The following is a 23,724-nucleotide window of genomic DNA, read 5'->3' as shown; positions in this document are numbered from 1 at the left end:
AGCTTGCAACTCAGACAGCTCAGACTAGGCAATGAAAGAGGTAGAGGAAGTTCCTCCTAATCCAGCAGGTTTGGCTGTGGAAATTCAAGAATGTTTGCCTGAAGTTTGTGATGTCCCAGAGGAAATGCAGATCAACTAAACCAGTGTGAGTTTGTTTGTCACTCTCTTTAATGGTGCTCAGTTTGGCTGCAGAAAAGACTTAATTTTTGTATGACAAGTTACCCTCTTACTGATCTTGAACCAGAGCATTTTTGGGAATTAATTTTTTTCTTGAAATATGTATATGTTGAAACAGTGTTTGTTTGGAGCAGTCTTGTTTTCCGTTTGCTTCGAATCATTGTGCTCCATCCAGCTGAGGAATCTCTAGGTGGTTGCCATGGAGACAGGAGGTATTAAGCTGTGCTGTCTTGCTACTGCATTAACCCCTTCTTTGGGTTCTCTGGGTGAAAGCACTTGATTTCCATGAACTGTAGGTGCAGCAGTGCTGCAGAAGTTTTGTGCTGGGTTAATGAGATGTTTATTTAACCCATGGAAAGAAGTGTGGCTGAACTGTTTTGCTCAGATTGCTGGTTGCCTCCTGAGATTTCTGGTGTGCCGTAACACACTGTCCAGGAGGAGAGTCATCCATGCCGGCTGCCTGCCTACAGGCGAGGCACGGCCTGTAGGAAGTCAGCTGGCACAGAAAACTCTCCTCCTGGCCGGTATCTCTCTTCTCCCTTCACCGGTGGGTTGTGGCCAGATGGGCCTCTACACACTTCCAGGTGCCTTCCGGCTGGGGCACTGGATTTAGTGTGCCACTGGCCAGAAAGTTTGCAAGACACTGAATTAGAGCAACAAACAAACATTACATTTCTTGTTAAACTTAGCAAGAATGGAAGTGAAATCAGGGACATATTAGTCCAAGTTTTTGGGACTAATGCCATGAAGAAATCCACAGTGTACAAATGGATTAAAAGTTTTTCTCAGGGGAGAGAAAGTGTCACTGATGAACAAAGGTCAGGGCAGCCAGTAATGAGCAGAACTGACGACAACATTGCAAAAACTCAGTGATCTGTGTGTCGTCGGCTGACTAAGAAGCATAGCAGACCAAGTAAACATCAATAGAGAAACAGGAAAATCTTAACTGAAAATCTTGGCACGAGAAAGGTGTGTGCAAAAATGGTCCCAAAGGAGCTCACCGATGAACAAAAGCAACAGAGTCAAAGTTTGCCAAGACTTTTGGAGAGGCAAGATGATGTTTTGGGCTGTGTTATAACATGGGTGTCCCAGTAAGACCCTGAAACAAAGCATCAAAGTGTAAAATGGAAGTTGGCCAATTCTCCACGACCAAAAAAGTTCTGCCAGTCTAAATCAAGAGTCAAAACTATGTTGCTAACCTTTTTTGATATCAGAAGGATTGTTCATTATGAATTTGTACTATTTGGAAGTGCTGATAGGGCAGCGTGAAAACGACCTAAACTTTTCAATAACAACTCATGGCATGCACCAGCTCAAACAACACTGTCTGTGAGGGAATTTTTAGCCAGAAAACAAATAACTGAATTGGAACATCCTCCCTACTCACCAATGACTTTTTTCTTTACCCAAAGATAAAGGAAATAGTGAAAGGCAGACACTTAGATGACCTTCAGTACATCAATACGACAACAGTGCTGATGGCCATTCCAGAAAAAGAGTTCCAAAATGGCTTTGAAGGGTGGACTAGACATTGGAATTGGTGCTTAGCTTCCCAAGGGGGGAGTACTTTGAAGGTGACCAAAGTGATATTCAGCAATGAGGTATGTAGCATTTTTTCTAGGATAAGTTTGCAAACTTAATTTGTCAGACCTCAAATGATAAATTTCAATCATTACCTTTTTAATCACTGTTTTAATTATTTATATATTTTATGATTATATATTGTTTTTATTAATTTCTTTATTATGGTTTCTAGGACTCCTGAGGCAGACTTTGCAGCTGAAACACAGCCCATATCTTGTCATCAGATCGCTCTATTTGTATGGTTGATATTAAATTCCATTTTGATTTGAAGGCCTGGACTGCTCTGTTCATTTTTTGTATTAAACTTCAAACTATAAACATAAAGATTCCAAGACTTGTGGAGTATTCTTCTAAAAAAGTTTTAATTTCATTTTTACTGCTTGTGCAGATATATAAATTTAGCACTTAAGATGGAAGGGGTTGATTTCTGTATACATCGATTTGCAAAGGAACAGTGCGGCTAAGGTCTTTATCTCAACATTTTTGCTGTGAAGAAGCATATCTCTGCAGACACACATTCACAGTTTTGAGAAATGCAAAACCAAGCATCCGTGATATCTTCTAGATAGAAAAATTGCTTATGACATTATGAATGGATTAATAGGTAAAGGGAATGGGACTTGATATATAGCTTTTCTGTGTGGTTACAATCAAGGTGATTTACATATTTTAGACAGGTATTTATTTTGTACCTGGGGCAATGAAATGTTAAGTGACTTGTGGCCATTAGGGCTACTCCACTCCTAGGTGGAATTTATTTATCAAGAAATGTAAACTTTGCATAAATATTGTGGGAGTGTGTGGGGCAGTGGTTAGAGCTACGGCCTCAGCATTCTGGAATCCCAGAGAGTAATAAAAGATTCAGGAACTCCAAAGATTAACAACATTCCGGAATCCCAGAGTAATAAAAGATTCCAGAACCCCAAAGAGTAGCAACATTCCGGAATCCCAGAGATTAATAAAAGATTCTAGAATCCCAAAGAGTAGCAACATTCCGGAATCCCAGAGATTAATAAAAGATTCTAGAATCCCAAAGAGTAGCAACATTCCGGAATCCCAGAGATTAATAAAAGATTCTAGAATCCCAAAGAGTAGCAACATTCCATGCTACCGATCCAGGGCAAGCAGAGGCTTCCCCCGTGATTTTCTCAATAACAGACTATGGACTTTTCCTCCAGGAACTTAGTGCCTGCATATAATGTGGGCAGCACTGCGTATTTCTAGTAGGGCAACAGAAAAGATTAGCAGTGGTAAAGCTACATTTGTGCTAACAGATATTTAACATAAGTACCACATGGTCCATAGATATAAAATTGGACACACATTGGCACTCGGCATCGCCACACCTTGCACCACCTACTCTTTCCCTCCTGTGCCGAATGCCCCCTGCCCACCACATACCTCATGAAATGTTTGATGGCACAAGTTGCATCTTCCTCTGCTCCCTTCTGACATCATGTCCTGGTCCTGTAACCAGGAAGTGATGTCAGAAGGGAACTGAGGCAGGCACGAGCAGCAAGTGTAAGATAATGCTTGCGCCAATGAACACTTAAAGAGGTACATGGGGCGAAGAGAAGGAGAGGTGCTGACGCCCTATGAAGATAGCACCTGGGGTGGTCCACCCCCCTTACTCCACCACTGGGTCCCTGTACCTGAGGCAAGGGGTGTTGGTGGGATTTGAACCCTGGCTTTGCTGTTCTAACCACCAAGCCATACTTTGCCATAGAAATAGTCATGCTGTTGTTTTGTGGCGGTCGCTGAGGTTTCTGCTTTCTTTTTCTTTCTTCCAGCACTTACAGCAGCATGAAAGCAGTCTAGAAGAAGAAACCTGTTACTATCATTGTGTCCTGTGCAATTACTCCACTAAGGCGAAACTGAATTTAATCCAGCACGTGCGCTCCATGAAACACCAACGCAGCGAGAGTCTATGCAAGCTCCAGTGCCTCCAGAAAGGACTGCCTGAGGAAGATGAGAATTTGGGACAAATGTTCACCATCCAAAAATGTTCTTCTGCTGATTCTGGTCAGTGTCATGTTTCTTATACACACGGTTGCTTTGTGACACATTTGCTTTTGTACTACTGGAATTTGGCTTCCTCTTTTCCAGAGATGGTAGATCTCTAGCAGTTGTGTAAACGTGTTAGAAGGTTGCAGGTGACGAGAGACCTTTCAGCAAATTCAACGTCACACATTCTCCTACCATTCCCATGCCAGTCCCTTACATTGCTCTGTGCCACCCCTTCTATTTCTCTCGCTTTCTCTGTTAATGCCCACATTAGCTTCTGGCCAGATCTTCAACCAAGAGAAAGTAAGCCCATTTGCTATCATCTTGTACCCTCCCCCCTCCTATGTGACCACACAAGACCCAACATTCAGAATTTGCTGGGAGCTGTGCTCGTTCCTTAGGTTGCAGCATGGGGCCCATTTATTTTGATTTTGGTTCCAGGCATGAAAGCATATTAACTGGCACTGCAACCTGGGGTAGGAGGTCAGCTCACAGCAAATGAAGAATGTTGTGTGGCCACATCTTCCTCTGTGCTTCCTGCTGCTGCCATCACCAGCCTTGCGACAACTCCCAGATCCTGCCTTTTGGTTGAGAATTGGTGTCTTAGACCATTAACATAGGCTTGGAAAGAGCCACTGCTTATTTGTGAGCAAAAGTAAAGACAAGAAGGGATGGGATTTGAGATACCACCTTTCTGTACAGGTCCTTATTTTGTACTTGGGGCAAAGGAAGGTTAAGTGACTTCCAGCGGGAATTGAACCCAGTTCTTTAGATGCTCAGGATACCGCCCTAACCACTGGGCTGCTCCTTGCTACTCTTTTGAATTGGCGACTTTTGCGAAGTGAATTATCTTTGGTCTGAACCAGTACAGTAAATCTGTTCCTCAAAACCACATTCTTCCCCAACCGTCTCTACTCTCATCCACTTCGTTCACCAGTCATATCAGCTCAACCTCCAGTTTCTTAATCCCTGTTGTATTTTCTTTGAGAGCCATTTGGTGCGTCAGCTTGTACGATATTCTCAGTCTTGGAATATCAGTCAGTAGCATGGAGCTTTGAGCGCCGTCCAGTGCTAAAATACTGTAAAACAAAGGCCGCCACTGGTTCTCATACATGCGTGTCACAATGCATAAAGATCTTTCTCCAAGGTAAGGATGCTCTGCAATGGCCCGGGTCTTTTAGGTTGGTTTATCTGCCTGATCATTCGACAGGTCCAAGCAGTATACAATAAAAATTCAAACATTTACACAAGAATTAAATCACGTTCATTAAAACAACCCCACTCAATTTAAAATAACTCTAAAACTAAATTAAATCTGAATGTCCCCTAATCCTACAATCTTCAGTGATTTTATTAGGTATTCACACGTTGAAGATCTCTTCTAAGATTACTTGAGTTGATCTACATAAAAAGACCTTTCCTGCCTTCACGGGCTTTTATTTTGGGTGCAGTTATGATATACACACAATGCATGCAAAGTTAGACCTATTATTTCAAGGGAAGCCATGCACACATCTGCTCTGAAGTTTGCCCAAATGCCATTCCCCCCCCCCCCCCCCACCAAATGTCTAGGCTTGTTCTGACTTAGTAAAAGCATTCACTGAGATATTGGGCCACAATTGAGTAGAGGTGATTTTTGAGCAACTCGCTCATGTGGTTTGATTTTTCTTCGGTCACTCAGCCTGTTGATTCTTGCTTACAAAGCATGTTTGGGTTCGGGCAAATAACCTGCTTATTCTCAATTGTTGATCTAGTAATTGTCAGAAAGGAACATTTTACTTTATGTTACTTATTGCACTATGTTGACATCATATTAGACAGGTATTTGCAGTGTATACAAAATATTTTCTAGTTGAATATTCCACCAATATATGATATTGTGATCTGTGGATCTTTCAAAATTCCTTGTATGCAGTGTAAAGGTCAAGCTAAATTGTTTAATATTCTTATTACTCTGAAATTGATAGCACAGCAACATTTTCCAGTTAACTATGCATGTGTGGTCGAGTTATGTCTGTCAAACTATATGTGTGAGCGATCATTGAGAAGGGGGGAGGGGGCTCTTGCATTAATTTCATGCTGTAGGGCCACTATTAAAACAGACTGGTCAAGTTTCTGGAATCCTGTGGATTACAGGACCGGAGACAAAGGATGTGCACTAGATGTGGTATATTTAGATTTTAGCAAAGCCTTTGACAGTGTTCCACACAGACGTCTAATAAAGAAGCTAAGTGCCCTCGGGTGCATAGGAAGAGAAGTAAGACTTGCCTCAACTGCTATCTGTGCCCTATTCTGATCTTCTTTTGCTCTGAAATCAACCTAAAATACTAATCTAGACTAGAACATTTTTATATAAAACCCTAACACAGACTCTAAATGCTACACTAATGTCTAAACTGACTTTGCAGAGAACTGAAGTAAAGTAAAACAGACGGACATAAGAATTGCCGCTGCTGGGTCAGACCAGTGGTCCATCATGCCCAGCAGTCCACTCACGCGCGGCGGCCCTTTTGGTCAAAGACCAGCGCCCTAACTGAGACTAGCCCTACCAGCGTATGTCCTTGTTCAGTAGGAACTTGTCTAACTTTGTCTTGAATCCCTGGAGGGTGTTTTCCCCTATGACAGCCTCCGGGAGAGCATTCCTGTTTTCCACCACTCTCTGGGTGAGAAAGAGTTTCCTTACGTTTGTAAGGAATCTATCCCCTTTTTAACTTCAGAGAGTGCCCTCTCGTTCTCCCTACCTTGGAGGAGGTGAACAACCTGTCCTTATCTACTAAGTCTATCCCCTTCAGTACCTTGAATGTTTCGATCATGTCCCCTCTCAATCTCCTCTGTTCGAGGGAGAAGAGGCCCAGTTTCTCTAATCTTTCACTGTATGGCAGCTCCTCCAACCCCTTAACCATCTTAGTCGCTCTTCTCTGGACCCTCTTGAGTAGTCCTTCTTCATGTACGGCGACTAGTGCTGTACGCAGTACTCCAAGTGAGGGCGCACCATGGCCCGGTACAGCGGCATGATATAACCTTTTCCGTTCTGTTCGTGATCCCCTTCTTTATCATTCCTTGCATTCTGTTCGCCGCCACACATTGCATAGAAGGCTTCATCAACTTGTCGATCAGAACTCCCAAGTCCCTTTCCTGGAAGGTCTTTCCAAGTACCGCCCTGGACATCCTGTACTCATGCTTGAGATTTTTGTAATCGACATGCATAACTTTACACTTACTCACGTTGAACCTCATCTGCTATGTTGATGTCCATTCCTCAAGCCTGATTATGTCGCAATCCCCCTGTAAAGTACTGTCAGGCTCTGTTAGTTACCGCAAAGTCATAGCAAACTCATCATGTCACCCCCCCCCCCCCCCCATGCTGTATGAGGTCTTGACCTCTCATTCCTATTAAGTATTGCTCCCTTTATGTCATGACCTAAAATGTGCTGTCATCTCTGCATTACTATACCCTGCTTTGTGTAAACTTGTAAGCCTCCTGAAACCCAAGTTTGAATGCCAGCAGGTAAGATATTCTTCCCCTTAGCAGCACCTCTTCATTACAGGCTGTCCAAGTAGGTGCACTGCAAAGCAGCCCTTCTGCCTCAGAGTCTGCACTCTCAAAGTGATCCTCTGCAGCATGAAAAAGAGGAGGAAAGACGAGCTCCTACTGAGGAACTGGAGGGCAGCCCAGAGGTAGGAGAGGAGGAGCAAAAGCCTACAAGATTTCTCATGAGAAGGGCTCGACTACCCGCAGGTTCAGGGGTTGTACTAGAATGGCATCTTTCTTCCCCTCAGCACCTCTTCCATTACATCTTCCAATGTTACAGAGATTCGTTTCTCTGGCTCATTGGCATTGAATACTAATTCTGGGACCGGTATCTCCCCGACATATATTCCTCAAGCAAAGAATTCATTTAATCTCTCCGCTATGGCCTTGTCTTCTCTGAGAACCCCTTTTATCCCTCGGTCGTCTAGCGATCCAACCGATTTTTTTTTTCCCGGCTTCTTGCTTTTAATATACCTAAAAAAGTTTTTACTATGTGATTTTACCTTCCTTATTAGCGTCTTGCATTTGACTTGAAATCCCTTGTGCTGTTTACAATTATTTTCAGTCGGATCCCTCTTCCACTTTCTGAAGGATTCTCTTGTGGCTCTAATAGCTTCCTTCACCTCACTCATTAAACACACCGTATGCCGTTTGGTCTTCCTTCTTTTGTTTTTAATACATAGAATATATCTGTTTTGGGCTTCCAGGATATTTTTGAATAACATCCATGCCTGATGTAAAATTCATGGACTCCATTAAGAACTGCTTCACTTCTTGTCGGTTCTAGAACCAACTGCTCCCTAAAGTAGTCCTTGATTTCATCAAGGAATCTTATCTCCCTAGCATGCCCTGATGATACATTTACCCAGGGTAGTTGAAATCACCCGTTATTACTGTGTTAGCCTCTCTAATTTCTGATAACATTTCAGCATCTGTCCGTTCATCCTGGTCAGGTGGATGGTAGTACACTCCTGTCACTATCCTTTTCCCTTTTACATACTGAATTTCTACCCATAGGGGTTCCACTTAAGTTAAGTCCAAATGATTTTATTTCTAAATAACTGGATGTGTGGGCCTGTTGAGCATGGCACATCTTCTCATACCTTGAAGTCAGATTGGACACCTTCTACCCTCATTGGTTCCCCATTGATATTTGCACAGCAACTGCTGAAAACCCGGCTTCAGAAAGAAACGATGGCACAAATGGAATTAGGATTCATTGGCCATTAGCACTTAGCAGAGGATAGTCATCTTTTATTAATATCCAGAGCTCAGGTCTACACTGCCAAATTTTGTTTTAAATTTCTTGTGTCGTCATGTTTTCTTCTTCCGCAGAGGTAAATTCAGATCGGGCCTTACCATTGAATGGGTCTTGGATCTTCTGATAAGTATTTGACAAACCAGTGACTCCACTGTGTTAGCTGCTCCTCAAAAACAGTTAAAGCTTAGGGTCAAATAAACATAAAGAAGAAACCAAAATTTAAAAAAATCAAGCTTTGCAACCGTCTTCATTTAATTTTCTTCTCCTGATGGCTGAGACTTTCTCTGTGAGCTTCAGAATGTGTCGTGTTATTTCCCTGCAGTGAGAGATTCAACAGACTCAGTTTTTCAAAGAGATCTCCTAGGTTTCCTAATTTTGACAAAATCGTTATCCATGAAGTTTTTGGCATACTCATGTTCTTCCACTTATTTGTCTCCTTGCTAACCCCTCCCCCCCAACCTCTCCAACATGCTTCTAGCATGCCTAATATCTCCCATTTTTTTTCTCTTCCTTCTTCCCATAACATAACATCATACTTCTTAACTGCGTAACCATGAGCTCTACACGGTTTACAAAAGATTATAAATTAAAAACAATTTAAGAATGACAAAAAGAAATTATTTAACCAAGCAATCTATCTGGCTTGCCACAGGGATCACCACTATCCCCATTGCTTTTCAATGTTTACATGTCTTCATTAGGTGCGCAACTTTCCCAGCTGGGGATAAAACTATTTAGTTATGCAGATGACTTTATGGTCATTATCCCATTCGTTATCTCTCTCTCAGAAGTTACCCCTAAGGCAACAGAAGCACCAAATTTGATGGAGCAATGGATGAGTGAATTCAGATTAAAGCTTAATTTGGAAAAAACAAAATTCTTTGTAGCTTCATCACACCCACTTGACACTAAATCATCACTGTGTATCCATAAACTCAGTTATCCTATTCAATCTACGATGAAGGTATTGGGCGTGACATTGGACCAGAACCTAACCAGGAAAGACCAGGTGGACTCCTTGGTTAGAAAGGGTTTTTTCACTCTCTGGAAGCTTCGATCCATTAAAGCATATTTTGATGTTTCATCATTTAAAATTCTGGTACAGTCCCTTATACTGAGTCAACTTGATTACTATAATATCGCCTATTAGGCAATTTTCCAGAAGAATATGCGGCGATTACAACTAGTACAAAATGCGGCGGTCAGGCTAATTTTGGGGTTGAAGAAGTTCTATCATGTAACACCTTCCTACCGACTTCTGCATTGGCTGCTGATGGAGACACATGTGAGGTTCAAGTTTGGATGTTTTTGCTTTAAGGTACAATTCGGTTTAACCCCTAAATATATAACTGACCTTTTCTCTTTCTCAACCAACAGACATAAGAGAAGTTCACATTTGAATTTTGTTTCCCCACCGGTTAGAGGATGTAAATTTAAGACATCATCAACATCTTTTCTCACATCAGGCAGCATTATGGGGAAAAGACCTGAAACAACTGCTTATACCTACTACTTTTAGGGAATTTAGGAAATACCTAAAAACATATCTGTTCCTGAAGTATTTAGGCAACTGACCTGTACAATCTTATTCCACAATAACTGATCTCTAGAGCTGTTAATCACTAGCTTTTAACATTGTTAATTCTACTCAATCTGTAGCATCTTTTAATCATTGTAAACCGCATAGAACTTCACGGTCCTGCGGTATATAAACTGTTATTATTATTAAGTATTTTGAAAAGAGATAAGTTTTCAGTTGAGTTCTGAAATATTTATAAGAACAAGCTCCAAGCAATAACAATCGAAATTCTCTGTAGTGTGAAGCTGCTCGGTCCAGAAATTTCTTACTTTTACAGCCCTGTACTGACGGAAAGGTGAAACGATGCTAGAGAGAATCTACTGACCATATAAAACGGAGCGGTACCATACATAACCTTATAGCAAAAGCAACCCAACTTAAACAAAACACGAGCCTCCATTGGCTGCCAATGCAACTCACAATAAAATGGAGTCACATGATCATATTTTTTAAGACCATAGATCATTCTAACCACTGTATTCTGAATCAGTATGAGTCAAACCATGTCTTTCTTGGGAATTGTTAAATACACAATATTACAATAATCCAAAGATTGTACCAGAAGTTTAAAAGCAGAAAAATCAAAAAAGGGTTTAATGTTTCCATAGCATGTAATAACCCTTACGTACCACAGCATCTATTTGTCATTTGTCTAGTATTTCCCCTATCCATCCAGCATCTCCCCCTATCTTTTCAGTTCTCCTTTCTGTCTAGTTTCATCCTTTTGTCTCCCCACCCAAATCTGTACATCTTTTTCCTCCCCTCCCATCTCCCCCAGGGAGGGAGGGCTAGTCTTGAGTGGGCAGATTTGTTGAGTCACCGGCCCTTATCTGCCGTCATACTCTGTTTCCCATTCTCCTTTCCCTGCACAGATTCACCTTTTTTTCTGCCAGAGATGCCAATAGACACCACCTGCATTTGGCAGTGCTAAAACCAAAATTAAACTTGAAAATAAGATTCTTCTGAGTCATTCGCGTGTGTTCATAACTGTCACATCCTCACTTTCTATAGTAAAAGCTTTGTTTCCAAGGAGTGTGGCACAGTGGTTAGAGCTATAGCCTCAGTACCCTGAGGTTGTGGGTTCAAATCCCATGCTGCTCCTTGTGATCCTGGGCAAGTCACTTAATTCCCCATTGCCCTAGGTACATTAGATAGAGTGTGAGCCTGCTAGGACAGAGAGGGAAAATTTTGAGGATCTGAATGTAAACCACTTAAGAGTCTAAGTCTTACACTATAAATGGTATATAAATACTACAGATAAAAAGAATTTTAAAAAAAAGTAAGTATGCAACAGGGTCTTGAGTGTCTAAAGGGTAGTTATCTGTGGGGACAGGGACAAATTCTGTCTCCGTGTTGTGTCCTGTGCTCCCCACTTCACCTCACACACTTCTTGTGTAGTACCTCACCTTTGCTCCAGACAGAGTAACCGGAGGCTGTTATAGGGGAAAACACCCTCCAGGGATTCAAGACAAAGTTAGACAAATTCCTGCTGAACTGGAACGTACGCAGGTAGGGTTGGTCTCAGTTAGGGCACGGGTCTTATGTTCTTATGAGAGTGCCCAGGGGAGGGGAGGAATCTAAGAAAAAATGGTAAGAATTGGAGATGGTAGGGGGTCCGGCTTCTAGGTTTATAGCCTGGATGTTCATCTAAAAAAAAAAACCACTCCTGATATAGTAAATCTTATTCTTTGGGATGATCTACCCTTTTAAGTGTTTTGCAAAGCTTTTCTATGTCCAGTCTTACATTGTATATGGAAGAGGTCATCTATACCTGTAAATATAGACATTTACATATGTAGGTTACTGAAATAAAAGGATTTGAAGCTGGAATTCCATGGACATGGTTTTAAGTCAGAAAAATTATACCTGTGTTTTCCATTTAACAATTCAGACAGTGCAAAGATAATCCTATAAGATCATCCCTTAAGACTTTCACTAGAATCCCAAATTTAGATGGGCCCTCAGAGATGCCACCATTATACTCAATTATAGTTTCATAATATATGGCTTTAAGCATCAGGTCCTCATCGAGTCCAGTGTTTACCAATATTACAAATGCATAAAGTAAACCATCGTTTCTCAAAGATGTTTCAAATATTTGAATACTTAGCTTAGTTTTCGTGGTCAAATTCACAGGGACTAATCAGCCAACATATTTCACCCGGGGGAGAAGGGGCAGTTCAAGGCTATTATCCCTTTGTACGGCTATTGCCCATATGTTGACCACTCGGTGAAGATTCCAGCATTCATCCTTCCGAGGATCACCCAGCTCCCAAAGGAACTCCTTTTCTCAGCTCTCAGCTTGGGAACTGTCCTTTTCAGCACCACTATTCCCTCAGGGTGAGTAGACAGCTCCCAGCAGCCTTGGCAGGATGGTATGCAGATTAGGTCTTTCTTTCAACTGCTCAGGCTCCCTTCACCAGCCAGTGACAGGCACTCCACCCTGTCATAGGTGCCAAGATGCTATGTTTAACTATAAAGACTTGACACCAATTTGTCAGTCCTACAGCCTGCATCAGGAGTCTCTATTCTCTTGTAATAACAGGTGAAGATAATACAACTTGCTGTAAACGTGCAGCAGTTAATCTGGACCAAGCAATTAGCAAAAGTCCAGAGAAACTTTGCAGAGATCTGGGTCCACTCACCTGCCACACAGGATCCTGTGTACATGCAGCAGGGATTCTACTTCTTCCTTGACAGTGCAGCATGTATTGGGGGACCCATGTAAGAAAGCTAAGAAACATAAACATGTCCCCTGCCAAACATGCCTCGTTGTCCTCCCAAGCTGCTGCTTCCACGATGCTAGCTAAGCATCGACATACATCTTCACTTCAACTTGTGCCTCAATATTGAGGTCTCCAACGCCTCAACACTCAGTACTGCAGGCTGCCTCGGTTAACCTTGCCTTCATTAGTACTGGCTGCAATGATAGAAGAACAACTTAGAGCGCTTCTCCAACATGAGCTTGTAGGGTTACTCATGCTCCTGTGGTCTCTGCCCAACCTGAGGATTTATCAGCGCATTGCTCCAGGGTTCCTACTCAGTGTCAAGCAGTGACATCCAGGAGATGCTCGATGCATGCATCGTCTTTAAGGGAGCATTCACCTGTTCACCTCGATGCTTCTCTCAGTGCTCTATTCGGCAGTCTACATCAGAGGCATCTCAGATAGGTCAGATTTATCAAAGTATTCTATCTATACATTCCAGTGAAGACCTCCTGGACTATTCTGCAGATGAATCATATGGTATCTCCTCTGGTCCTTCTCTACCTCCTTCACGGTCAGGAGTCTGAAGGAGAGCCTTGCTCAGAGCTATTGGATTATGAAGAGTGGCCAGAGTACCAATTCATAGGTTCATGAAAGATACTTTATTTAGAAATTGGGAAACCCGTTTGACCATCCCAGTTGCTTCCCACAAAATAGACCTACTGTCCTGGCGAAACGCGTTGGCGATTGGGGAGCATTTGTTAAATGCGATGGATATGTGCTGGAAGCATGAATTAACACTATTATAAGCTAAGTGATTTAAAAATATTTATATTCATATTTAATGATAAAGGAAAAGTATGCAAAAAATAAGAAAACGAAGATAACGAGGGATGAATGAGGAGTGACAGACCTGACAAGCTAATATGCTTGAAAGGTCATTCTGATATCCCATAATAAGTTATCACTCAACTGTCCTGTTTTTGGGACCCTACTGATTCAGTTTATTTGATTGTTTTGATATTTGATAACATCAGTCATTAGTCCATGAATCTTCCCTTACGCATGCTCATAGCTCTCATGTATATGTTTCCACTCACCGGGCAGAGAGGCCAGATCCCTGGACAAATTTGGCAAACGTATCTTCCAGGCTATCAATGTTATATGTTCATTTAGTCTCTCTTATGTTGTCTTCATTTTGCTTTGTTGTTCATCTGGTAAAGAGAAGCGATCCCATTGTTAGAAGAAATGCACTAGGAGAAGTCCTACTTATGAGTGATTTTGGCCAAGGCTCTTTATTTACTTGTGGCTGTAGATGAAGAATTTGTGGCATTGGTGGGTTCTTATCTTCCACATTATACATCTATTTATTTGCTGTGTTCTTTCAAACCTACAGCAACAATGTTTCCAGGCTGTGTGTGGCCAGTAGGCTTGTAGCAGTCCATCTCCTAGGGACATATGCCAATAGTATCTCAGTATTTTCTGAGATTTCATTCTTCCCTATGAAATGATTTCTTTTTCCTCACTCTCTCTCTATTTTTAGAGGCCCTCCCAAGTAAGATCTTTGCTTTAGTTAGAAAGCTTGGCTAATTGTAAATCAATGAATCCTAAAGTGCTGCATTGATCTGCAGTTAGGAGTCTGAAAGGAGACACAGTAATTAGCCCTCATGGATGCTGCGTTTTCCTCCTAAGCTATGGGGGAGGGGGGGAACAACTGGGGAATCTGAATAATAGACTGAAAAGTAGTTCTGGCTTCTTAGCTGAATTTTGTCATAGTCAACCCATATTTTTGTCTTTTAGTTCGGCACTAGTCAGTTTCTCCTTGTGATGGTCATGCCTGGGCTACAGTCACTGTTCTTCCTCAATACATAGGATGAATCAGCCAAGCAAGAGGATGACGTCTCATTGATTTATTCATTTTTCTATACCATTCTCCCAGGGGATCTCAGAACGGTTTACATGAATTTATTCAGGTACTAAAGCCTTTTTCCCTGACTGTCCCAGTGGGCTCACATTCTGTCTAATGTACCTGGGGCAATGGGGGGGTTTAAGTGACTTGCCCTGGGTCACAAGAAGTAGCGTGGGTTTGAACCCACAACCCCAGGGTGCTGAGGCTGCAGCTTTAACCACTGCGCCCCACTCTCCTCTTGATGGTTCTCTGGCAGTTCATAAAAACCTATAAATGATTTTGAGCATGTGCAAGAATTCTGCACAGTTCCTTCAGTCTATTTTTGTTTGATCTTCACATGGATGCTGCATGTTGCTTTCTGGTTCCCACCTTTTTTTTTTAACTACTGAAGAGGCCTTCCCCCTTCTTTCAGGTCCCGTCCCCCCCATTGACTTCCCTCAGCTTCCCCACCACCCAAATCAATATATTATACCCTAAAAATTGAGTTTGATTTAGTGAACCAGTTGTCTGATCTGTCTTAGGGCTTCAGAGGTTGCCCCCTGTGTAAAATGTTAGGCACAGATGCCATCAAAATGTTGGTGCTTCTGGGACTAGTCATAATGCCCCTAATTGTCCCCTCAGCACCAAAATACACCAAAAAATGAACGTTATCAAAGGCTGTACGGTGAAATATTTTCACTTCTTGCCATCAAATTATTATCTACCACTTAAGACATGGAAGAAAAGTGGCCCCTATTTTGCAGGTTCTGCAGAAAGAGACTAATACCACTTGACCCTAAAAAGTGATTTTTCTGAAGAACAGGGGCATTGCACAGGCTGGATATTTCTCTTAGAAAGAAAACAAAAGGCCACAGATTTAGGTACAGAAGGCAGCCAATACATAGCTTAAGCTAGGAGTGTCTACACTTTTTTGGCTTGCGAGCTACTTTTAAAATGACCAAGTCAAAATGATTTACCAACAGTAAAATTTTAAAAAACACAAAGCACACTGTACGCAGAGAAAATGTTAATTATCATTTATATTTGGGGGGGTTTTCAAAGAGGTCAAGGCAGATGACTTTAAAATATGCAATGTCATCTCAGTGACAAATATACCCCCTCCCTTTTTACTAAACCGTGATAGCAGTTTTTAGTGCAGGGTGCTGCGCTGAATACCCCACACTGCTCTCAACACTCAAAGGCTTCCTGTGCTAAAATCCGCTACTGCGGTTTAGTAAAAGGGGGCCATAATGCAAAATATAAATTCAGACACATTTTGATCACTAAATTTAAAATAAAATCATTTTTCCTACCTCTGTTGTATGGTGATTTCATGAGTCTCAGGTTGCAGTTTCTTCTTCTGACTGTGCATCCAATATTTTTCCCTCCTTTCTGCCTCCTGCATGCTTCATCTCCTCCAGATCTCATTCCATTCCCCAACCAACATCTCTGTCCTTCCATGAGTCCAACTTTTTCTTCCTCTCTCCCTGCCTTCCCCCTGACACACTCCATTCCCTCCCCTTTCTTTCTCCCTGCCCCCCTTTCATTCTGTCTGTCTCCATGCCCCCATTCTGTCTCCCTGTTCTGCCACCCTGTCTTTCTGTCTCCCCCAAGCCACCACCGGGGCTGTTGTCAGAAAACAGGCCCCCAAGCCACCGCCAGCCACCTGTTCCGTCTGGGAACAGGCCACCACTGATGTCTGGAAACAAACCACCACTGCCGTTGCTGCCGTGTTCTCCGTGTTTCCCGACGCCCCAACAGGCCAGCAGCCTTCCCCCCGACGTCAATTTTAATGTCGGAGAGGAAGTTCCGGGCCAGCCAGGCAGCGATTGGCTGGCCAGGAACTTCCTCTCCAACATCAGAATTGACATTGAGGGTGGAGTGTTCTATAGTTGCTGCTGGCCTGTTGTGGCATCGGGGAACAGGGAGAACACAAAAGCAATGCGACTCTATAGCGGAGCCTGGGATGGGCTTTGCGATCGACTGGTCGATCGCGGTCAACCTTTTGGCCACCCCTGGCTTAAGCGTTTGGCTCACAAATAGCCGCCTATAATGTAGAAAGCTACGTAAAAAGAAAGACCACACAGAAGATGGCTTTAATGACCAGAACAATTCAACACAGGCAAATTCTGTACAGCAGCTACACAAATTTGGGCCAACTCAGAAGGATACAGAGCACATACAGTACCTATTCTATACCTTGATTCCTTCCTAAGGAGAGTGAGTTTCGCCTCTCAAAGGATGCAATGAGCAAATGCTTATGAGGAATTTGTCAGAATAAGTTTTGATGATATGCTAAACCTTCTCAGTTACTGGAAGTAGTAGAATCAACGTGGAGGTGTTTAAGCAACAGCTTACATAAAACCATATTTGATTAGAATCTAAGGGGTTGATATTCAGCCAGTACTGATGAGCGTTTTTTAATCCACCGCTGGCATATGAGTGAGCAGCAGACTTTTGGACTTCTCATGAAGGGACAGTAACCTAAAGACCTTCTCAACTATTAGCATAACTTGCACTAGGGCAGCAGCAGAAAACCGTCCCACTAGGGCTGGCTCTATCCATACCTCAAACACTGTTACATTCAATTCTTTCTTCCCTAGCCAAACACAGACCCATAATGACCCTCCTTCGGTCTGGGACACTGATACAAATTATATTGCAGTGATAGGGTGGTTTGAATTGGTGGATTTGCAGCATTCCACATTAAGGAGGGCCTTCAATGAACTACAACTCTATCGGAAACAAAATGCACCTTGGAATCTTCATGGGTAGAAATTCCAAAAGTAAAGGGGAAAATGGACAGTGAGAAGAGTGGCCAGGATGAGCAGAGAGATGCAGAAGTGTTATCAGAAATTCAGGAGGCTAGCAAACAATAATAATCTTCAATCATACTTATTAAAGTATGATTTTAAGAAAGGTCTTCAAACAGTGGTACTCGTAGGGTTGGATTACTGCAATATTGGTGTTTTTGGCGATCCCAGCAACTTGTTGTGTGAGATTATATTGCAATGTATGGACCATGGAGTTTCGAGTAAAATACAAATGACTTGAATCTTAATCACATGGGGCCTTGTATTTAAGTGATTGTCTGGCAACATATGTTCCAATAAGACAATTAAGATCTTCCACAAAGATAAGTTTGATCCATCTTCAAAAAGTCTTCACTAGGAGGCTACAGGGAAAAGTGTGTTTTCTTGTGCAGGGCCTATAGGGTCGAACAAATGACATTTGAAAGATCTGCAGGAATTTAAGCAAATGTTAAAAAAACCAAAAAAACACTTGTTCTGTATCACGAAGGTGCACTAGCGGTTTTAGCGCGTGCTGCAGATTAGCGCTCGCTGCCCCCCACGCTATGCGTAAAAACTAACGCCAGCTCAATGGTGGCGTTAGCATCTAGCCCTAAGTGTGATAGAATAATTTAAGAGTGGATAGGAAGGTGCTGTATGGTGTTCTGCACCATTAAGTCTAATACTTGGTAAGATGTTGGGTTTATGGGCAAGTAGTTTTGTTAATTGTGTGTGTATTTTAATTATATATTGTGTATGTATATTTTATAATCTGCTTTGGATAAAAGTGGGTTAGAAATGACAATAAACAAAACTTTGAGAAATTGAATGGTTCCATTTCAGTTTGGTTTTAGAGTCAAACATAATACAATGATGTCATCTCTCTCTCTTTTTCTCTCTTATGAGATTTGTGTAGGATTTGATGCTGGAAAAAAGTACAATTGCGTTGCTATATCTTGATGTTGCCGCTGCTATCTGTTGGTATTGCAGGGAAGGTTTTGGCTTGGTTTAATCATTTTTATCTGATGCATGTTTTTAATCAGTATTCTGAGACAGCTTTAGTGCCGCATGGTTCTTTCTGGTCGGCCATGCTATTCAATTTTTTGGGTTTCCTATCTGCAAGATTTCAGCTAATCTTGGTATTAGTTATTGACTTTAAAGTCTACCTTCACCTTGAAGAGGGATATCGAATGATGGCTTCATATATTACTGCCATTTGTGAATTGAGGACTGTTAATTGTTTGCCTTTTGAATTTGGAGAAAACTCAAGATTTACCCTTCTCTATTGAAAAAAATGGCCATTTAACCCTACCCTCTGTTTTCTATCCGATAACCAATTCCATCCACAACTGAACTTTGCCACCTATCCCATGACTCTTTAATTTTCTCAGGAGCTTCTCGTGTGGAACTTTATCAAAAGCTTTCTGAAAATCTAGATACACTACATCAACTGGCTCACCTATATCCACATGTTTATTCACAACTTCAAAGAAGTCGAGCAAATCGGTGAGGCAAGGCCTCCCTTGGCTGAACCCATGCTGACTCTGTCCCATTAAGTCATGTGTCTACATGTTCCACAATTTTATTTATAAACATTTCCATATTTTCCCTGGCACTGAAGTCAGGTTTACTGATATGTAATTTCCCGATCTCCACTGGAATCCTTTAAAAAAATTGACATGACATTGGCCACCCTCCAATCTTCAAGTACTGCAGATGATTTAAGTAACAGGTTACATATCACTATCAGTAGATCAGCAATTTCATATTTTGAGTTCTTTCAGTACCCTGGGATGTATACCATCTGGTATCGGTGATTTATGACTCTAATTTCTCAGTTTGGCTTGGAACATCTTCCAGATCACTTAGATTTTTCAGTTCCTCCACTTCACCCTTGAAAACCATGTCCGATTCAGGTAGATCTCTTATGTCTTCTTTGTAAAGACTGAAGCAAAGAACCTAGGAACCTTAAAAACTTTACACTCACGAACATCACAAATTATCTATCCTCACTTATGCACCCATCTTTTCATGATCTATCACTCGAGCAACAAGCCTCTCTTTGGAAGTTGAAACTCGAAGGGATCCATAATACATTAGCACTTATCATTTTACAGCCCTCACCCCATCCTAAGCCTTATCCCAACTAAAGAGACAATTATGACCTCATGAGAGACTATGGCGCATGAGACGCTCCAACTCATCCACAAAATACTATAAACTACTAGCAGCTGACTCTAAAAATGCCATTTATTATGCTCAGAAATCTTACTATTCAGTTCAGGTTACAAACACCTCACATTCAGCAAAAATGTACTTCTTCAAATGTATTTATTTAAAAATTTTATATACCATTTAGTTTTTTGTAAATGGTTTACATTTATAAAATAAAATCTGCATAATTAAACAATTTCTTCTCTTCAAATATCAGCTAATAAATCTCAAGAATACAGTAAGAGACATAAAGTTTTTTCTTCAAATGCCAGAAATTATTAATTTTGCCACTCAACACCCTAACACATCCTCCCCTACAGATCTAGCCCCTGCAAAATATTTCTTCGATAAAATTGATCATATCAAAATAATCTTTCCCTCCACATCATTAATCCTCATATCCACCACTTACAATCCGGAGTTCCCTTTCTTCCTTTAAGCTACCCAGTTGTTAATCTCTCTCATCATTTACACAAAATAAGGACTTCTCCCCTTGATCCACTTCCATCAAATTACATTTAAAAAATTCTCTGATCTATTAGTACCAATTACAGATTCCATGATAACCAACTTTTTAAAATTAGGTATTGTACCCTCACCATGGAAGAGCACAAGTGTTCTCCCAAAAATAAAATAAATCAAATTCTCTGCAACCATCAAAATACAGACCAATATCTCAATTACCACAGAATCTCTATTAGATCAACTTAATACATTCATAGACAAAACTAATATTCTGCACACAAATCAAACAGGTTTCAGAAATCTCATACATAGCACTGAAACAGCTCTTCTTGGCCTAACTATTCTGAAACTTCTTCGATCAAAATAAATTCACACTTATGATTTGATTGATTACACCCTAATGTTAGACCATGTAAGAGAATGATTAAAAGATGGTACAAATTGAGTTAACTTGACAGTTAAAAGCTAGTAATTAACAGCTCTAGGGATCAGTTGTTGTGGAGAAAGAATTGTACAGGTCAGAAATAGGCATAACCAGTACCACTCTACAATGTTTTCAGGTCTGTTAGATAGAGTGTGAGCCTACCAGGACAGATAGAAAAAAATGCTTGAAGTACCTGAATGTAAACTACTTAGGCTATAAGTGGTATTTAAATAAAAACAAAAAAATACTTCAACAAATTTTTATACAATGAATACCATTACATCTGATCTTTATAAACTCACCTGTGAAGTTCCATAAGGTTCTCTTCTTGCCCCACCTTCTTTAACATCTACAAACCCAAGGACTTCATTCATATATGCCAATGATATTTAGATCTTACTGTCCCTTGAAGATTCTCTACTGACCACTATTTCTGATTGTAATCAAAAACTAAACCAACTAAGCTCAAGGTTCCTATCTAAGCTCAAATTAAACCCTCCCAAATCCAAAGCACTGTTATTCACTAGGCTTGCTTCTACCACACCAGACTAACATTTCTATAACTGGTATCTCGATCCCATTTGTCCCCACTTTAAAAATTCTAAGATTCACTATTGATTTCACCTTTTCATTCAAGACTCGCATCTCATCAGATGCTGCTATCATAAGCTCAAAATGATATCTGTATGCCAGCTCTTCACTATTCAGGTATTACGAGTATTCATTCACTCCCTAGTAATCTCTCAGTTGGGTTATTGTAGCAGTTTATTAAATGATAGCACCTTGAAAGAGTGACACAGACTTCAACTAGTGGAAAACACTAGGATCAAACTTGTAACAGGCTCTAAAATACCATGTTGATACCTTTCCTCAAAACAGAACACTGGCTCCCTATTTCTCTCGGTACAGCCCTCGGATATTCTTTAATATCTCCCATATTCCCCCTCTCATACATCAAGATCGTCCCAATCTAATCTATTACACATTTCCATCACTCCTTCCAATCTGTCATGATTCCATTAGAACTTCAGCATACTTGGCCCCACTTTATGGAGCGCTTTACCCCTCCATCTTAGATTACCAACTTCTTCTTCAGAATTCCTCAGTTCCCTTAAGGCTTATTTATTCCAATATGCCTTTCCTGACTAATTCAATATTATCCCCCTGATCTCCCTGGCACTGCTATTCTTTCTTCCTCTGTTCTCCCTACATTGACTATTCTTTCCTATCAATAATGGAATTCATTTTTCCAACTCTCCCCCTTCCCCCCTCTCTTTTCCCTCTTAACCCTTTATTTGGCTCTGTTGCTCTCATTCAACATCGTTACATAAAGCAGCCGTTTCACCATCTGCCAATTAAAGGGTTAAATAACAGATAAAGGGGGATGGGACTTGTTTACTGCTTTATTCTGTGCGGTTTACACAATCAAAGGAGTTTATATAGTCTAGACAGGTCCTTATTTTGAGTCTGGGGCAGTGAAGTGTTAAGTGACTTGCTTGGAGTGGGAATCGAACTCACAGCCTCAGGGTGCCGAGGCAGCTGTTACTCCTCTTGATTACATAATGGATTAGCTGCTCAGCTAAACTTTATTGTTAACTGCTTTGATGACTCATCGCCCTGAGCTGTATATTAGCTTCTTAATAAAACTTGAAACTTAATAAATTCCCTCAGTTTAGGAAGCATTTGGTTGATATAACATTTTATGTGTATACCACGATACACTGTGTGGTTTGGTGTGGTTAACAGAATTATCTACAGGCTACAAATGTAACACTGGTCAACCCCCCCCCCCAAAAAAAAAAAACAACAAGTTTTTCTTTGCTACTGAGAACTTAAGAAGTGTTCTGAGTTAATTTAATGACTCTGATTTCAGATCTGTAATTGAAATTCAGCTAGCACCTCAGCTTTCTGATTTTGTAGACAGTTTGCCATATTGGCACAATATTGTGAGTATGGACTGTGTTCCAGCAAACTTGTGTTAAGGAGTTTCCTCTGAAGACAATAAGGAGACATGTTACAGCAAATATTTACGCCTCTCTTAACTCACACAAAAGTGATGTCAGCATGTTCAGAAATGTTTGAGACACTTGCACAATAGTCTCCCATCATACTGGGATTGAACTTTCCATCACCTTGATATCTTGATGAAATCTTTCCCCATGCTCATTGCTGACATCACCAAGACTGGGTGGGAAGAAGTCGAGGTGAGAATGTAAGAAGTGCTTTTGAAGTGACATTAGCACGAATGCTGTTAATCTGCAGCACACATCAGCTTCCCACGCTTTATCTTGGTCACCAACTTGTATATACTTTGAAGTCTGCTGGACAAATTCTTTCGTTGATCTTGTGCAATAAATTGTCAGGATGGTTAACACAACCTCGTCTGTTCATCATAATGATAATATCTTAGACAAAAACAAACAAAATATAAAAATTCACAGGTAGAAAAAGCAGCACAATCACTTTTTAGTATAAACTTTCAAATTACTGGCATATGTGATCGACGAACTGTCCTAAAATGCAATATTGTGTTGCAGATACAGTAAAAACCGACACTTCACGGTAGCGTAATTGATGAAAATGATATAAACACAAACTGATGCATAACGTAAAAACAGGACGTGTGGCCCTTGTTAAGGTACAGTGACGGAACTCCAGTAGCAAAATGCTTGGTGACCAGTGATAATTGTCCACAATATATTAACAACCACAAAACAAAAAAACCGGCAAAATGATCATGGGTTTTTTTTTCTTTTTGATAGCTTAAAGTTGCATAAAGACATTTTTAAAAGGGGAACCTAAGATCCCCAAACATTCTAGGTATTTTGATGCTTTCTTGGCCTGTCTTGTCTCATACTTTCTAAAACAGCAAACAGTAGCTACTAGCCAGGAATTGATTGAACTAATTGGTATGCCAATAAGAAAGCTTGTTACATGTGGCATTGGTTAGGAGGCCAGCTAACGAGTCCCGCTGATCAATGGAAGCAATAAAGATTTCATCCATTAATGAGCAACAAGTAATTAACATTTTCTATCAGCGAATTAGTTTCAGCAGTTAATGTGTTGCTGACAGGAAGAGGAGCGGTGTGGGTGTGGACCTTT

At 41.0% G+C, this 23,724-nt stretch overlaps 1 protein-coding gene across 3 annotated transcripts in view; it reads left to right on the top strand.

Moving 5' to 3' along the window:
* ZFHX3 (zinc finger homeobox 3) overlaps positions 1–23,724 on the top strand; it is a 601,913-nt gene that overhangs the window by 357,522 nt on the left and 220,667 nt on the right. For all 3 annotated transcript variants that reach the window (XM_033942405.1, XM_033942408.1, XM_033942407.1), the window contains one exon: positions 3,552–3,783. In XM_033942405.1, coding sequence (XP_033798296.1) covers positions 3,552–3,783 — 232 coding nt within the window. The remainder of the gene's footprint in view (positions 1–3,551; positions 3,784–23,724) is intronic.

The sequence above is a fragment of the Geotrypetes seraphini genome, chromosome 4 (genome assembly GCF_902459505.1).
Source record: "Geotrypetes seraphini chromosome 4, aGeoSer1.1, whole genome shotgun sequence".
NCBI classification, from domain to species: domain Eukaryota; kingdom Metazoa; phylum Chordata; class Amphibia; order Gymnophiona; family Dermophiidae; genus Geotrypetes; species Geotrypetes seraphini.
The sequence above is the reverse complement of the archived record's forward strand: the minus strand, read 5'-3'. Positions and strand labels throughout refer to the sequence as shown.